Source organism: Somniosus microcephalus, chromosome 14, assembly GCF_052327205.1.
Source record: "Somniosus microcephalus isolate GS21.2 chromosome 14, FLI_Smic_1.0, whole genome shotgun sequence".
NCBI lineage: Eukaryota > Metazoa > Chordata > Chondrichthyes > Squaliformes > Somniosidae > Somniosus > Somniosus microcephalus.
The window spans coordinates 16,478,337-16,494,890 of record NC_141000.1 but is presented as its reverse complement, the minus strand read 5'-3'; the positions used below and the strand labels follow the sequence as shown (position 1 = coordinate 16,494,890).

The 16,554-nt window shown below is 49.0% G+C and overlaps 1 protein-coding gene across 3 annotated transcripts in view; it reads right to left on the bottom strand.

The window, feature by feature from the left end:
• The window catches only part of LOC147107352 (glycine receptor subunit alpha-2), a 273,836-nt gene that overhangs the window by 142,042 nt on the left and 115,240 nt on the right, over positions 1-16,554 (bottom strand). For all 3 annotated transcript variants that reach the window (XM_086006290.1, XM_086006291.1, XM_086006292.1), the window contains 2 exons: positions 12,427-12,509; positions 11,440-11,577 (listed from right to left, as the gene is read on the bottom strand). In XM_086006290.1, the coding sequence (XP_085862416.1) occupies positions 11,440-11,577; positions 12,427-12,509 (221 nt within the window). The remainder of the gene's footprint in view (positions 1-11,439; positions 11,578-12,426; positions 12,510-16,554) is intronic.

Genomic DNA, 16,554 nt, shown 5'->3' with positions numbered 1-16,554 from the left:
AAGTGAGTGAGCAGTAAGGTGGCAGATAGAGTATAATGTGGGGAAATGTGAAGTTATTCACTTTGGTAGGAAGAATAGAAAAACAGAATATTTTTTAAATGGTGAGAAACTTTCAAATGTTGGTGTTCAGACAGATTTGGGTGTCCTCGTGCAAGAAACACAGAGTTAGCATGCAGGTGCAGCAAGCAACAAGGAAGGCAAATGACACGTTGGCCTTTATTGCAAGGGGGTTGGAGTATAAGAGTAAGGAAGTCTTGCTACAATTGTACAGGGCCTTGGTGAGACCACACCTGGAGTACTGTGCACAGTTTTGGTCTCCTTATCTAAGGAAGGATATACTTGCCTTAGAGGCGGTGCAATGAAGGTTCACTAGATTGATTCCTGGGATGAGAGGGTTGTCCTGTGAGGAGAGATTGTGTAGAATGGGCCGATACTCTCTGGAGTTTAGAAGAATGAGAGGTGATCTCATTGAAACATACAAGATTCTGAAGGGGATTGACAGGGTAGATGCTGAGAGGTTGTTTCCCCTGGCTGGAGAGTCTAGAACTAGGGGATATAGTCTCAGAATAAGGGGTAGGCCATTTAAGACCGAGATGAGGAGGAATTTCTTCACTCAGAGGATTGTGAATTTTGGAATTCTCTGCCCCAGAGGGCTGTGGATGCTGAGTCTTTGCGTATATTCAAGGCTGAGATAGATAGATTTTTGGACTCTCGGGGAATCAAGGGATATGGAGATCGGGTGGGAAAGTGGAGTTGAGGTCGATGATCAGCCATGACCTTATTGAATGGTGGAGCAGGCTCGAGGGGCTCTTATTTCTTATGTTCTTATGTTCTAATACACAGACAATTAACATGGTTAGCAGAAGGAAAAGTACTGTGGACTCGAACTCAGCAAATCTGTCAATTTGTCCATGTCTCAAACCAAGAGCTGAAGGAAAAGCCCTGTTCCTGGGACTAGGGACAGGGTCACTGGCAAGGCTTGGAAGCTAAGCAGAGCCAGGCCTGGTTAGTACCTGGAGGGGTGACCATCAGGGAAGACCAGGTGCAGAAGGTCACGGAAGGAGCCCCGAGGAGGGGTGGTTGGTGAGAAGGTCACGGGAGGGGCAGCTGGTGAGCAGGCCTGGGCGTTGGGCTGAAGATTGGCGGACAGGAGGAATGGTGGAAATGGAATGGCGGCGCGTACAGACGCAGCGGCTTTGCTTCTCCCAGGACGGTGCTATTTACGTTTAATGTTAATGTTATTTGTACTGGACTCATGGGAGCTTGCAAGATCACATTTCGTTGTGCATTGTACAATGACAATAAAGTTGAATTATTATTATTTGATGGTTGGGAGTTCAGATGATTTACTGTACAAAACAGGTGACAGATTGGTCCAAATCTGTGTGGAGTTTGCACATTCTCCTCGTGTTTGCGTGGGTTTCCTCCGGGTGCTCCGGTTTCCTCCCACAGTCCAAAAATGTGCGGGTTAGGTTGATTGGCTATGATAAATTGACCCTTAGTGTTAGGGGGATTAAATACGTGGGGTTACGGGGCTAGGGTGGGATATGTGTTGGTGTAGGAGTTACAGGGATCGGGTGGGATATGTGTCGGTGCAGGCTCGATGGGCCGAAATGGCCTCTATCTGCACTGTGGGGTTTCTGTGATTCTGTGATTCTGTGAAATTATGTACAAATTTGACATCATTTTTCTATACTGAGCAGTCAGTGTTCTTGCTCAGGCCAACATCCCCAGCATCGAAGCTTTGACCACGCTCAATCAGCTCCGATGGACGGGTCACATTGTCCGCATGCCTGATACGAGACTCCCAAAACAAGCGCTCTACTCGGAGCTCCGGCACGGCAAGAGAGCCCCAGGTGGGCAGAGGAAACGCTTCAAGGACACCCTCAAAGCCTCCTTGAAAAAGTGTAACATCCCCATCGACACCTGGGAATCCCTGGCCCAAGACCGCACAAAGTGGAGGAGAAGCATCCGAGAAGGCGCCGAACACCTCGAGCCTCTTCGCCGGGAGCAAGCGGAAGCCAAGCGCAGGCAGCGCAAGGAGTGCACGTCAACCCAAACACCCCACCCACCCGCCCCTTCAACCACCGTCTGCCCCACCTGTGACAGAGACTGTAGGTCCCGCATTGGACTCATCAGTCACCTGTGAACTCATTTTTAATGTGGAAGCAAGTCATCCTCGGTTCTGAGGGACTGCCTAAGAGAAAGAGAAGAGAGATGCTGAGCACAGTATTAGAGATGGGTTTAAACATTTTTAATTCACCATGAGGGCTGGATTATAAAAAGATTTATACACTGCTAAAAATGACATTACAGGACAATGATCTAAGTGAATACATACATGTACATAGGTAGCACACACACATCAAAAACAACATTTTTATGGCACAATAGTAATGCTGTAGTGGTGAAGACCTGTGCTCTATAACTAGCTGAATCTCTAGCCAAGCTGTTCCAGTACAGCTACAACACTGGCCTCTACCCGACCAAGTGGAAAACTGCCCAGGTATGTACTGTCCACAAAAAGCAGAACAAATCCAATCCAGCCAATTACCGGCCCATCAGTCTACTCTCAATCATCAGCAAAGTGATGGAAGGTGTTGTCGACAGTGCGATCAAGCAGCGCCTACTCATTAATAACCTGCTCACCGATGCGCAGTTTGGGTTCCACCAGGACCACTTGGCTCCTGACCTCATTACAGCCTTGGTCCAAACAAGGAATAAAGAGTGGAATACAGAGGTAAGGTAAGAATGACTGCCCTGGACTCAAGGCAGCATCTGACCGAGTGTGGTACCAAGGAGCCCTAGTAAAACTGAAGTCAACGGGGATCGGGGGGAAACTCTCCACTGGCTGGAGTCATACCCTATGTTCCCTGTAATTTCTTTTGGCCATGCGCATATGCGGTTTTTACATTGAAATGCCGGCAAGCTGACTGTGCGGATTCTTTGGAGCAGCGTGCAGGGAACACTGGTCATACCTAGCACAAAGGACAATGGTTGTGGTTGTTGGAGGTCAATCATCTCAGCCCTAAGACATCACTGCAGGAGTTCCTCGGAGCAGTGTCCTAGGCCCAGCCATCTTCAGCTGCTTCATCAATGACCTTCCCTCCATCATAAGGTCAGAAGTGGAGATGTTTGCTGATGATTGCATAGTGTTCAGTTCCATTCGCCATTCTTCAGATAATGAAGCAGTCCGTGCCCGCATAGAGCAAGACCTGGACAACATCCAGGCTCGATAAGTGGCAAGTAACATTTGTGCCACACAAGTGCCAGGCAATGATCATCTCCAACAAGAGAAAGTCTAACTACCTCCCCTTGACATTCTGTGTCATTACTATCCTCGAATCTCCAGCAATCAACAACTGGGGGTTACCACTGACCAGTAACTTAACTGGACCAGCCACATAAATGCTGTGGCTACAAGAGCAGGCCAGAGGCTGGGTATTCTGTGGCAAATAACTCACCAACTGACTCCCTAAAGCCTTTCTACCACCTACAGTGCACAAGTCAGGAGTGTGATGGAATGCTCTCCTCTTGCCTGGATGGGTGCAACTCCAACAACACTCAAAAAGCTTGACACCATCCAGAACAATGCAATCCACTTGATCAGCACTCCATCCGCCACCTTAAACATTCATTCCCTCCACTACCAGCGCACCACGGATGCAGTGGTACCATCTACAAGGTGCAATGCAATAACTTGCCAAGGCGTCTTCGACAACACCTCCCAAACCACAACCTGTACTACATAGAAGGACAAGGGCAGTGGGAACACCACCCCTCCAATTCACACACCATCCTGACATGGACATATATTGCCGTTCCTTCATCGTCACTGGGTCAAAATCCTGGAACTCATTACTCAACAGCACTGTGGGAGCACCTTCACCACACAGACTGCAGCGGTTCAAGATGGTGGGTCACCACCACCTTCTCAAGGGCAACTAGGCATGGGCAATAAATGCTGGCATTGTCAGCGATGCCCACATCCCATGAATGAGTAAATAAAAAAATAAATTGGAAAAAAGATGTCAGAGGCTTCTTGGAGACTCATCTGCTTCTGGAGACATCCCCTACATTGGGGAGAGACCAAGCACAGATTGGGTGACCGTTTTGCGGAACACCTCCATTCAGTCCGTAAGGGTGACCCTGAGCTTCCGGTCGCCTGTCATTTCAATTCACCGCCCCATTCCCACTCAGGCCTCACCGTCCGCGGCCTCTTGCATTGTTCCACGGAAGCTCAGCGTAAACTCGAGGAACAGCACCTCATCTTCTGATTAGGCACTTTACAGCCTTCCGGACTCCATATCGAGTTCAACAATTTCAGATCATAACCTCGGCCCCTATTATATTTTTATATTGTTTATCCACACTTTCGGTTTGTGCCTTTTCCTTTTTCTCTCTCCCACATGGCAGCTGTCTCTCACTCTGCCAGCGCATTTCACACTTCATCTAGAGCCATTGTTTGTTTCTTTACCTGTCCTATTACCATCTCGTCTCACCTTGAATATCTCCTAATGTCTCTTCTTTCATCCCCTCCCCCATTTCCCAGTCCCCAAACTGCCTTTTAATCTTTTTATTTCCTGCCTTTTTTTCCTCAGTTCTGTAGAAGGGTTTCGACCCGAAACGTTGGCCCCGATTTTCGGCTTGTGTGGGAAATGGTCGGGTTTCCCCGAATATGGGGTTTCTGACACACATAAAAAAGTGTCAGCCAGCTCCACGCAATTTTCCCTCAAGTGGCCAATTAATTCCCAGCATGTGGGAACCCTTGCTAATAATCCAATTCGAGTCAGAAATCCTCACAGTATGATGTCATCATTCATGGTGCTTTCAAGGTCCATAGCAAGCACTGCATCCTCTGAAGGCTTCCAAACGAACCATACAGGATGGCAGAGGAGCCTGCAGCAGCTGTGGCCAGTGCCAGACCCCGAGCTGCCTTCAAACTCGACGAGGCTTCACTGCAGGCATTATTGGATGGGGTTAGGGCCCACAGAGAGGTCCTCTTCCCTAGGTCAGGGAGGAAGAGGCCTCCCACTGAGGCCAATGCTGCATGGATGCAGGTGTCAGCAGATGCCAACTTGCTGGGAGTCACCAGAAGAACCTTGGCATTACATCTCTAACTCCTTCCTTTACTCCCCCACAGTACCATCCAGAGCCCCCATCCTCACTGTGGAGGAGGAAGAGGCTGTGCAGCCAGACTCCTCAGAGGAAGCTCCAACCTCTGAGGGCGCAGCGTCAGCAGAAGTAAGCGCACCCAGCACCAGCGCAGACACTCACACCTCGGGGGGACCTTCGGGACATAGAGTAGTGTTGTCACCTGGTGTTTCACAGCTCACAAGTGAGCCTCAGCAGATTCTGGAGACAGGGACAGCAGTGGAGAGTCCTCGTCGGAGGGCGCAGGACTCTGCCAGCTCAGCTCAGCTGCGCTGCATGTCGATCCTCTGCCTCTGGGTCCATCCGCAAGAGAAGAGGTGATGGATCTCCATGCACAGAAGCAGGAGTCTCTGGCAGGTTTTGTCTCCAGGGTCGCTGCGAGTGCGGAGCGAATGGAGGAGTCCATAGCGACCTTGAGCAGAGCCTTTGTGGAGTCATTGGCGCATTAACGCATCACCATGGAAAGGTTGGCAACCTCCATGGAGGAGATAACACACCAGGGTACGCAAAACATGGTGAGTGCTCATAAGAGAATGACATCTCTTGAGGAGAGTTGGCCATCTGTTGAACAGAGAAACCAGATCTTCATGGAAGTCCTTCTGAGTAGAACTGCCAGTGCAGAAACGGGTCCCCATGGCCCCCTAAAGCGCAGCAAGGTGCTCTCAAGCCACTTCCAAGCACTGGCCCCTTCTGGCCTGTGCAGCTTCAGGTGAGTGAGCAGCAGCCTGGTGCTCCAGTTGCTGATCCTGCTGTTCCTGGTTCTGCTGCTGCCGCCTCTGCTGCTGGAGATCCTCTAATGGCAAGAAGGGAAGGAAAAAAAGGCGTCCCATGCTTCTCGTAGATGCCTTTGCTGAGGAAGCGCTGAGTGAGGGTGGCGAGAGGGGCTTCCCAGGAGATCGCATTGGAGAAGTGTGTGAGGCTCCAACCTTCCACAGCTGTGCCTAAGCCTTGAAGAAGTAGCCCCAAACCTGCAGCAACAAGGTCCTTCAACATACAAGTGCTGTCCCTTTAAATCGCAGCTTCTCCGATTGACCTGCAGCTGACAGCAAGCAAGCCGGCAAGCTTCACACCAGGTCTCATCAGCGGGGTTCCCCGCAAGCGTGTTTCACGTGGGGAAAGCCCCAAATTCGCAACGGCCCCGGAAAATCTACTGCAACAAGGTCATTAGTGTTCCGACGACCAGTCCCGCCAGCAGCGGCCAGGACTGAGGCGGGTCGCGGAGAAACGGCGGTCCGAAAGTCGGACCGGGCGGGGAATCAGGCGGGGGGGGGGGGGGGTGGTCACGACCCGCTTTTTCGCCAATTTTCGGCCCCCAGCCGCCTAAAAAGCCGCCCGACGGCTGGCAGAAAATCGGGGCCGTTTCTCTCTCCACAGATGTTGCCTGGCCTGCTGAGTTTTTCCAGCATTTTCTGTTGTTATTACGAAAGCCTTGTATTTGTAACAATGCTGCCTCCAAGGATAGACCTGTCTCTGGAGATAGCACTGTAATACAAGTGTCACCTTAGCTACTTTCAATAAGCAATATTTTATAGAATGTTATTATCAATCTCAATGCTAGCTAAACCCATTGTTCAGCAACATTAATAAAAAAGCAAGAACTTGCATTTACATAGTGCCTTATGAGATCATTAGGTCGTTTCATGGTACTTTACAGCCAATGGATTACTTTTTGAAGTGTAGTCACTGTTGTTATGTATGCAAATGTGCCAGACAATTTGCACATGGGTCCTATGAAGAGCAAGTGAATGAATGACCAGATAACCAGAATTACTAGAACGTTAGAGGTATAATTACCCTGACCCATTACCAATCAGACTGATCTACAGCTGAACGGACAAATAGTTATAAACTGAGGGGCAGGCTAAACATTGCGATGTCCAGCTTGGGACTTATGGAGCTGGCTTTTCCTCAGAATGGCAGTTCCAGCAGGATGGGCCATCCACCCACACTGCCGACACCACCACAGCCCAGATTCATTTTCCTGGGTTGGGGGTCCAGTACCCATGCACAGCAGGGTCGCAACAGGATTTCCACCACCAAGAGGGAGCCCATCAGTGTTACTGAAGAAACTCCAGGGGTACTGCAGCATCACAAGAGGTGGTGAGGGACCTTAAAGGAGCAGAAGAGCCTCAAAGGTGCCCCGAGCTGTAGCTGGTGAAGACCTCAACAGAGGCCCAGGCAAGTGAGTAGGAGGGTCAGAATGAAGGGAGAGGAGGTCTCTACTAGTCCCTCTCTATCCATTGCTGCACTTTGGGAGCATTACCTCCATTAGCCTGGACAGGCAGTCCTGGGGTACAGCAGTAACAAGAACTGGCAGGAAGGAAATCCCACCCTCCTATGATATTGACATGCACCAGGCAGTTTGGGGTGACCAGCAGTGTCCTCACGGGGATGACGGGGAGGAAACGTGAGGTCAGGGTGGCGAGGCGGCAGTCGGCCTCACCCTCTCAGTTTCCTACCATTTCGGGTGGTATAGTAGAGGAAAATTCAGCCCACGTGGAGTGATAACCAGCAGCACAACAATAAACGAATAGCTTAACCACAACTGTTGAAGGAAAAGGAGATAGATTTGTTGATTAATTTCTCTCATGTGACAAGTGTGCATATCAGGAATTGAAGTGTAGAGGTCATGATTTTCTGCCCATTCATTTTAATGGATGGAGCTACTCCTGCTCCTATCTTCTATGTTTCTATGTTTTTATGGAACATTGTGCAGTGCATGCATCTATGCCCAAATATTTGGGCCTAGAAATTCAGTAGGCTTAGCGCCGCATTTGAGGCGCTAGAGGGCCTAGCGCCGGAGTTATGGCCAGTTGAGAAATTCCCTGGGGCCCTAAATCGGCGTTGCACCGGTAGCGCTGCGCCGGCACCGATGACGTCATCGGTGTGCGCAGCGTCCCGGTTGCCGTGGTAACCCGGCCCCAAGCCGAAATTCAGTTGCGCCCGCCTCGCCCGTGGCAGGTGCAACTAAGACTCTGGCAACAGAGTCTTCCCCCAGTGTGCGCCGGCGCATAAAGGTGGAGCGGCGGCCGGCCGCGTTCCCGGCGGCCGCCTGCCCGCACCTCCCTTCCCGGACTCCTGCATTCCCCCCCCGCGGCCCTGATCAGTGTCTGATGCGAGCCCGGCACTTCCCCGAGGTGCCGGGCTCAGATGTCGGGTCAATCCGCCGGACAGTTGTCGGCTGCAGGCAGCTCCTCCTTAACAGGAGGAGGAGGCCTGCAGTTCCCCCGCCTGCCACACCGCATCGGGTGCCGCAGCGGGGGATTAGCGCCGGGAAACCCAAGTTCACGCCCGTTTTGAGGCGCTAAAGGAGGGTTTTAGCGCCCGCCGCCGTCTGGGCCCGGCGCACCCGAATTTTCGTCGCGCGCTGCCGCATTACCGCTGGTGCAAACTTTCTGGCGCTACAGCCCTGGCAAGACCAAAACCCAATTTCTAGGCCTTGATATTCACTTGATGGGAGTGTTAATTCACAAAATCCACCCCAGTTTTAATATAAGAACATAAGAAATAGGAGCAGGAATAGGCCACTTGGCCCCTCGAGCCTGCTCCGCCATTCAATAAGATCATGGTTGATCTTGGGCTCAAAGCCACTTCCCTGCCCACTCCCCATAACCCTTCACTCCCTTATCTTGCAAAAATCTGTCTATCTCCACCTTAAATGTATTTAATGACCCAGCCTCCACGACTCTCTGGGGCAGAGAATTGCACAGATTTACGACCCTCTGAAAGAAGAAATTCCTCCTCATCTCAGTTCTAAAAGGGCGACCATTTATTTTAAAACTGTGCCCCCGCGTTCTAGATTTCCCCACGAGGGGAAACATCCTCTCTGCATCTACTTTGTCGTGCCCCCTCAGTACCTTGTGTTTCAGTAAGATCCCCTCTCATTCTTCTAACTATGGGCTGCTCAATGGTACAACAGGAAATATTTAATAAAGGAAACATTGTGCTTACTGGGGAGCTAAGAATTCCCCTGGTCATCCTCTCTAGCGATATCATTCCAAAAGAAAGGATTCCTCATTTTGCTCTAATTACCAAACGGAAGAGGTCTTTACCATGTTTATATTTAATTATAGAAGTCACACAACACCAGGTTATAGTCCAACAGTTCTATTTGAAATCACAAGCTTTCGGAGCGCTGCTCCTTCATCAGGTGAAGTGGAGAGATGCATAAAGACACAGCATATATAGACAGAGAATAATGCCAGATGATTACAGGTAATCTTTCTAACTGCCATTTATCACACCTCGGCAGAGAGATAATCACAGCAATCAAAAGGTGTGAATGGTGTCCAAACAGGTTAGTCAGGAAAACATTACATCAAAGAACAATGAGGTGGGGTCACAAGGGGTCAAATGTTGCAGATGCTGGGGACTGTATGAAAAACAAAAAACAGACAAAAAACATTTTTTTTGCTGGAAATCACAGCAGGTCCGGCCGCATCTGTGTAGAGAGAACAAGCCAACGACGACTCGAGTCTGGATGACCCTACGTCAGGTGGGGTTACATGTAGCGTGACATGAACCCAAGATCCCAGTTGAGGCCGTCCTCATGAGTGCAGAACTTGGCTATCAGTTTCTGCTCTATGATTTTGCATTGTCGTGTGTCTCGAAGGCCACCTTGGAGAATGCTTACCCGAAGATCGGAGGCTGAATGTCCTTGACTGCTGAAGTGTTCCCCGACTGGGAGGGAACACTCCTGCCTGGCGACTGTTGCGCGGTGTCCGTTCATCCGTTGTCGCATTGTCTGCATGGTCTCGCCGATGTACCATGCTCCGGGGCATCCTTTCCTGCAACGTATGAGGTAGACAAGGTTGGCCGAGTCACATGAGTATGTACCATGTACCTGGTGGGTGGTGTCCTCACGTGTGATGATGGTATCTGTGTTGATGATCTGGCATGTCTTGCAGAGGTTGCCGTGGCTCAGACGAGGAGGAACGCGATGTACACCTACAGACGCTGAAAGACGCCCTCGTAAGAATGGGATATGACGCTCGACTCGTCGATCGACAGTTCCGACGGGCCACAGCAAAAAATCGCATAGACCTCCTCAGAAGACAAACACGGGACACAACCAACAGAGTACTCTTCATCGTCCAGTACTTCCCTGGAGCGGAGAAACTATGCCATGTTCTTCGCAGCCTTCAACATGTCATCGATGACGACGAACACCTCACTAAGGCCATCCCCACGCCTCCACTACTTGCCTTCAAACAGCCGCCTAACCTCAAACAGACCATCGTTCGCAGCAAATTACCCAGCTTTCAGGAGAACAGCGACCACGACACCACACAACCCTGTCACGGCAACCTCTGCAAGACATGCCAGATCATCAACACAGATACCATCATCACACGTGAGGACACCACCCACCAGGTACATGGTATATACTCATGTGACTCGGCCAACGTTGTCTACCTCATACGTTGCAGGAAAGGATGCCCCGGAGCATGGTACATCGGCGAGACCATGCAGACACTGCGACAATGGATGAAGGTACACCGCGCAACAATCGCCAGGCAGGAGTGTTCCCTCCCAGTCGGGGAACACTTCAGCAGTCAAGGACATTCAGCCTCCGATCTTCGGGTAAGCATTCTCCAAGGCGGCCTTTGAGACACACAACGCAAAATCGTAGAGCAGAAACTGATAGACAAGTTCCACACTCATGAGGACGGCCTCAACCGGGATCTTGGGTTCATGTCACGCTACATGTAACCCCACCTGACGTAGGGTCATCCAGACTCGAGTCGTCGTTGGCTTGTTCTCTCTATACAGATACGCCCGGACCTGCTGTGATTTCTAGCAAAAAAAATGTTTTTTTGTCTGTTTTTTGTTTTTCATACAGACCCCAGCATCTGCAACATTTGACCCCTTGTGACCCCACCTCATTGTTCTTTGATGTAATGTTTTCCTGACTAACCTGTTTGGACACCATTCACACCTTTGATTGCTGTGATTATCTCTCTGCTGAGGTGTGATAAATGGCAGTTAGAAAGATTACCTGTACTCATCTGGCATTATTCTCTGACTATATAAGCTGTGTCTTTATGCATCTCTCCACTTCACCTGATGAAGGAGCAGCGCTCCCAAAGCTTGTGATTTCAAATAAAACTGTTGGACTATAACCTGGTGTTGTGTGACTTCTTACATTTGTCCACCCCATTCCAACACCGGCATCTCCACACCATGGCTATATTTAATTAGACATGCCGACCGGATTAATTCTTACCCTCACAAGATGAGTTCCCATTAAGAGATTCTACTGTTCCGACGATGAATCAGACCTACCTGTATTATAATGCTTTGTGCAATACCCTAGCTCCTGCTCGTCCTTTAGAAGAAACTGTGGCAGGGTCAGCCCATCTGCAACCTGCACCGCCCCTTTCTCCAACCACTCAAATATCAGATCGTACATTGTGTATCCAACTGCAGGCCAACAACAAAGGTATCCATGAACTCAAAGAGATTTGTTGAAATCAACAAAACACATTATGAGCCAGATGGGTGAGGCATGTTAAAAGATGTAAAGTGAAGCACTGGAATGAAGACTGGCTTACTGAATCTTTACCTTCGATGTCCAATGATGATATGTTTTCATGGATCTGGAGCATGGAAGATGTTCAGGATGTTGGGGATGGTCAAGGATACAGTGGAAATGGTTGGAGACAGAAGTAGGCCACACATGTCAGTAGTCCAATGGAGATGAAGAGAAGCAGACTGTATCGGCATTGAATTGAAATGCTGTATTAATAGCGAAGTCAAGGACAACCTCAGACTGTTCCCTCTTATTGGAGGTTGTTTGTACGATGTAGAATTAAGATGGCTGCACATTAAAGAGCATATTTATTTAGCTCTGAAGTTTTGGTTATTTGTTGCTGACAGACATGTAAAAACAATTACTACAAGGATTGGATGAAACAATAACGTCTTTTCTTTTTATTTGTTTTTATGGGATGTGGGCGTCGCTGGCAAGGCCAGCATTTATTGCCCATCCCTAATTGCCCTTGAAAAGGTGGTGGGGAGCCACCTTCTTGAACCGCTGCTGTCTTGGAGCTCATGGGCCAGCAGATTTAGTTTTCAAACTTAATATGAAAACAAAATATAATAGGTGGCTTTGGTGTATAACACATGACTTATGAAATGGAATGGAATAGATGCCACGACACGATTAGCAAGTTTTATGAATGAGTTTATTATTCACTGCTGTTATTTGATATGGTTCAACGGAAGCTGAAATGAGTGTTGTGTACATGCACATGTAATCCAGTTACTTACAGCTCTCTAACTGCATCGCACATGTTTGTACATCCATTGGAAAATTTTTCAAGTCCATTGGGCAGGATAATATTAGCGTCAGCCTGAGAAAAATAGGCAACATATTAGGGAATGTTTTTCAATAAAGGAGAATAGATAATACAGCGACTTAGACCTGGAATGCCATCAGTTCCATTTTGAATGGTGGATCCAGAAACTCCAAATATTAAAACCTGACACCAAAGAGTTAATTTTGCACGGTTTCTCTACCAATGTGGAGCCTTATGAAATGTGACTGCTCATCGGAGATAGGCCTGTAACATTGCTGGTTCATGCTTGCTACTCGCGAGACTCCATGCTGGCAGTGGAGCCTTGCAAAATTAGGCCTCAAACGTCTGATTTTTAAACCAAAGTCCATCTTATGCTTTTACCTTTGTCTCTCATGGTGTGAGGCATTAATTATTAAGGTTTCCAATGAATTCTCATCATCACCAAATATCAGAAATAAGACCATGAGCTTCATCCACGTCTGATTTTGTGACCATCTACGGATACCACTGTCCTTTCACCTTTGTGACCTGGATCCAAATTCCAGTCCAGGTAGATCGGGTGGGGGAGGGAGAGAGAAATAGCCTCTTTTTGCTGGTTGTTAAATGCCCTAGGTGAAACACATTTGATTTAATTTCAACACAGCACTTTAAGGAGATAAGATCATGGTACAGATTTTATTTAAAGAAGATCTTTGTTGGTCTGTGAAGGGGAAAGGAAAGGCTGAGCATAATTTTCACTGTGATGACAGCACACACAAGGGCAACTGACACTTTTGTGACTCATTAACACATTTCAGTGCAATCTCCATTAGATTTGCTGAATGTGGAAGGTTGGCTTGCCACACGATTATATTTTTTCATGAAGGTGGTGTTCTTTTTTGTGCTAGTGGCTATCGATTGTAATGCAATCTTACTCACAGAGGTGATAGGATGGTCACTATGAGAAAAGGAAATGTGGTGCGGGTGCAGGAGGCAATCTGGCCAATTTGAACTGCCGGGGGAGAACGGGCGGGCAGCAGGCTGAGCACGCCCATCTGACCTTGCTGGGGGGAGGCCCGCGCCATTTCAAAGCCTGAGCATCTTTGCCATTTCCCCGAATGGGCTGTTCATCCCGAATGGGCATCCCGCTGCAGCTCACTGACACCAGCCACCGCAATATTGGCCAGCTCAGATGCCAAGCTAGCCCGCAGGTAGCTCCTGGGGGCAGGGAGATGAAGTGAACACAAAGATGGGCGGGCTTGAGCTGGGCCTGACCCTCAAGTTTGTTTTTGTTGCGGAGCCAGAAGGCGTTCCTCCTGGCTCCACAAAAATATAATGCCCCCCCCCAAAAAAAATTCTGGGCTGTTCTTGGAACGCCAGCAGTGCTCCCTTTCAGAAAAGCTGCTCAGGCCAATCACAACCCAGTACAACAGGGAAGAGCGTGCGTAGCACTTACTCCGCCCATAGGTGCCACCAAATTTGCATCAGGGTCCTACGAACATCACAGAAAACTTATCTGCATACTTCAGTGAGCCTCCCGCTTAATTCAGGCAGATGCCTGGGCCGTCCATGTAAAGGCCCTAGGAAAAATGTTGCCGGTGGGATAGGAGCAGGAACAGGGTGGCAAGAGCAGCACTCCGGTTTTAGGGCTACCACCTGGTGGACCGAGTTAAAATTGGCCCTAATCTTCTTTTGAGGCCAGTGTTAAAAGGACATTATTGGGGCAGTGTGAGAAAGCGCCAAAGTACTGTGTTCTATTTAATTACTGGGAAGGAGGGGAAAGTGTGAGTGCTTGGTGTTGAAATTAAGAGGATAAGCATCCCAGAATTTAAGAAATATATATCAGAGGACTCCCAGCATCTGAAAAGAGAAAATGTGCGCATTTTTCCAATACAGGCCCTTTGTCAGAACACTTCTAACAAAGACTCTACACTCATGATACTAACCCATCTTTTCAGAAGCTGCTGGACCTATTGTATAGATCCAGCATTTTCTGTTTTTATTTGGGATATAAGTGTCCCATTCCTCAGCACTGTTTCCTTTACCGCAGTAAGTAGAAAATTCATTGAACAAATCTATTTTTTTTTTTAAACAGTTTAACATTTTTATTAACGATTAGTGGAATTTACCAGAAAACATAACAAACTGGAAACAAAAAAAGCACATTCAAAGGCGGTAATTATGCAATGAAAACATTGGCTCTTTTTCTGGTATTTACTGTCAAGCTGTTATACTTTATTGTAGCCTAAAAAGACTCAACCAAAACCTTGTTATGCAACACCTCGATTTCAAAATTCTCATCCTTATTTTCAAATCCCTCCATGGCCTCGCCCCTCTATCTCTGTAATCTCTTTCAGCCCCACAACACCTCCCTACCCCAAGATATCATCGCTCCTCTAATTCTGCCCTCTTAAGCATCCCTGATTATAATCGCTCAACCATCGGTGGCCGTGCCTTCAGCTGCCTAGTCCCTAAGCTCTGGAATTCCCTGCCTAAACCTCTCCCCTGCTTTCCTCCTTTAAGACGCTCCTTAAAACCTACCTCTTTGACCAAGCTTTTGGTCATCTGCCCTAATTTCTTATGTGGCTGGGTGTCAAATGTTTTTGTCTTATAACATGCCTGTGAAGCGCCTTGGGACGTTTTACTATGTTAAAGGCGCTATATAAATACAAGTTGTTGTTGTTATCATTTTCCGCTTTTAAGGAAGCAGATGTTGACCCTACTGCCTTATGTTGTTCCAAAATTCTGCTGCCCATATCCGAATGTACACCAAGTCTGACTCTCAGTCCGCCAACGCCGCAATATTAAAGTTCTCATCCTTGTTTTCAAATCCCTCCATGGCCCCGCTCCTCCCTATCTCTGTAAACTCCTCCAGCCCTCTACAACCTGTCGAGATCTCTACGCTCCTCCAGTTCCGGCCTCTTGCGCATCGTCGATTTTTATCAGCCCACCATAGGTGTCCGTGCCTTCAGCTGTCTTGGCCCAAAGTTCTGAATCCCCTCCCTAAACCTCTCCGTCTCTCCAGCTCTCTCTCCTACTTTAAGACCCTCTTTAAAACCTACCTCTCTGACCAAGCTTTTGCTCACCTGTCCTAATATCTGCTTATAAAGAAAGACTTGCAATTAAAAAGCAAAGTTCACGACTACCGGATGACTCAAAGGGGGAGAAATTGGGTGAGTAGCGCCACTTGTTAGCGCCTAAAGAGGCAGGCAGTAGCTGTAGCGCCACTGGCTGCGCCTCCCGCGATATTGAGTTGGGGCGATAATGGTGGCGTTAGCCTTTTGCGCTGCGCCGCCACCGATGACGTCATCGGTGTGCGCAGCACCCCATTCGCGCCCCGTTCACGATATTTGGTTGCGAACGCCGCAGTTGCGCTGTTCGCTACCCGCGCCCGGTTCACGGGGCCTCACTGTGCCGGCAGCGGCGCAAGTTAAGGTGGAGGTGCGGGGCGGCCGCCTTTTTCGGCTGCCGCCTGCCAGCACCTCCGTCCCCGGCCTCCTGACCCCCTCCCCCCCGCGGCATTGCCGGCTGTTTCCTGAGAGCCCGGCACTTCTCCTCGGTGCCGGGCACTTTTGCCGGCATTCGCGATCGGGGATCGCTCTGTTGCAGGCACCTCCCCCTTAACAGTGGGAGGAAGGCCTACAGTACCGCAGCATGCCGTGCTGCAGCATGTGGCGCTGTGGCACGTTGCGCTGCGATATTCAGTTTTGTAATGTATATACCTTTAAGGGGGGAACTACTTTTTACAGCTCATGTATACTGTAGTACCGGCAGTGACCACACCTGTATATAGCACTGAGTAGTAATCTGTACAGGCAGTTGCAGTGTGAGCCACGTTGAGTAAACACCTGTTGTACCGTTCTCCGCAGTCTGTGTCTTATTATACACGGACGCAACATTGGCGACGAGGATGGGATGGCCAGCACATGGCGACTCACTGTTGCCAGCATTCTCGACAAGGAGAGAACAGCTGTCAGTGTGCCGGGGGACCTTGATGTGTGGATCCTGAGTGGTAATTCCACCCAAGTTAAGGGATAGAGTGCACAATGAGCTTCATGAGGGTCATCTGGGAGGGGTAAAAATGAAAAGCCGAGCCAGGGCTTATGTGCGGTGGCCGGGA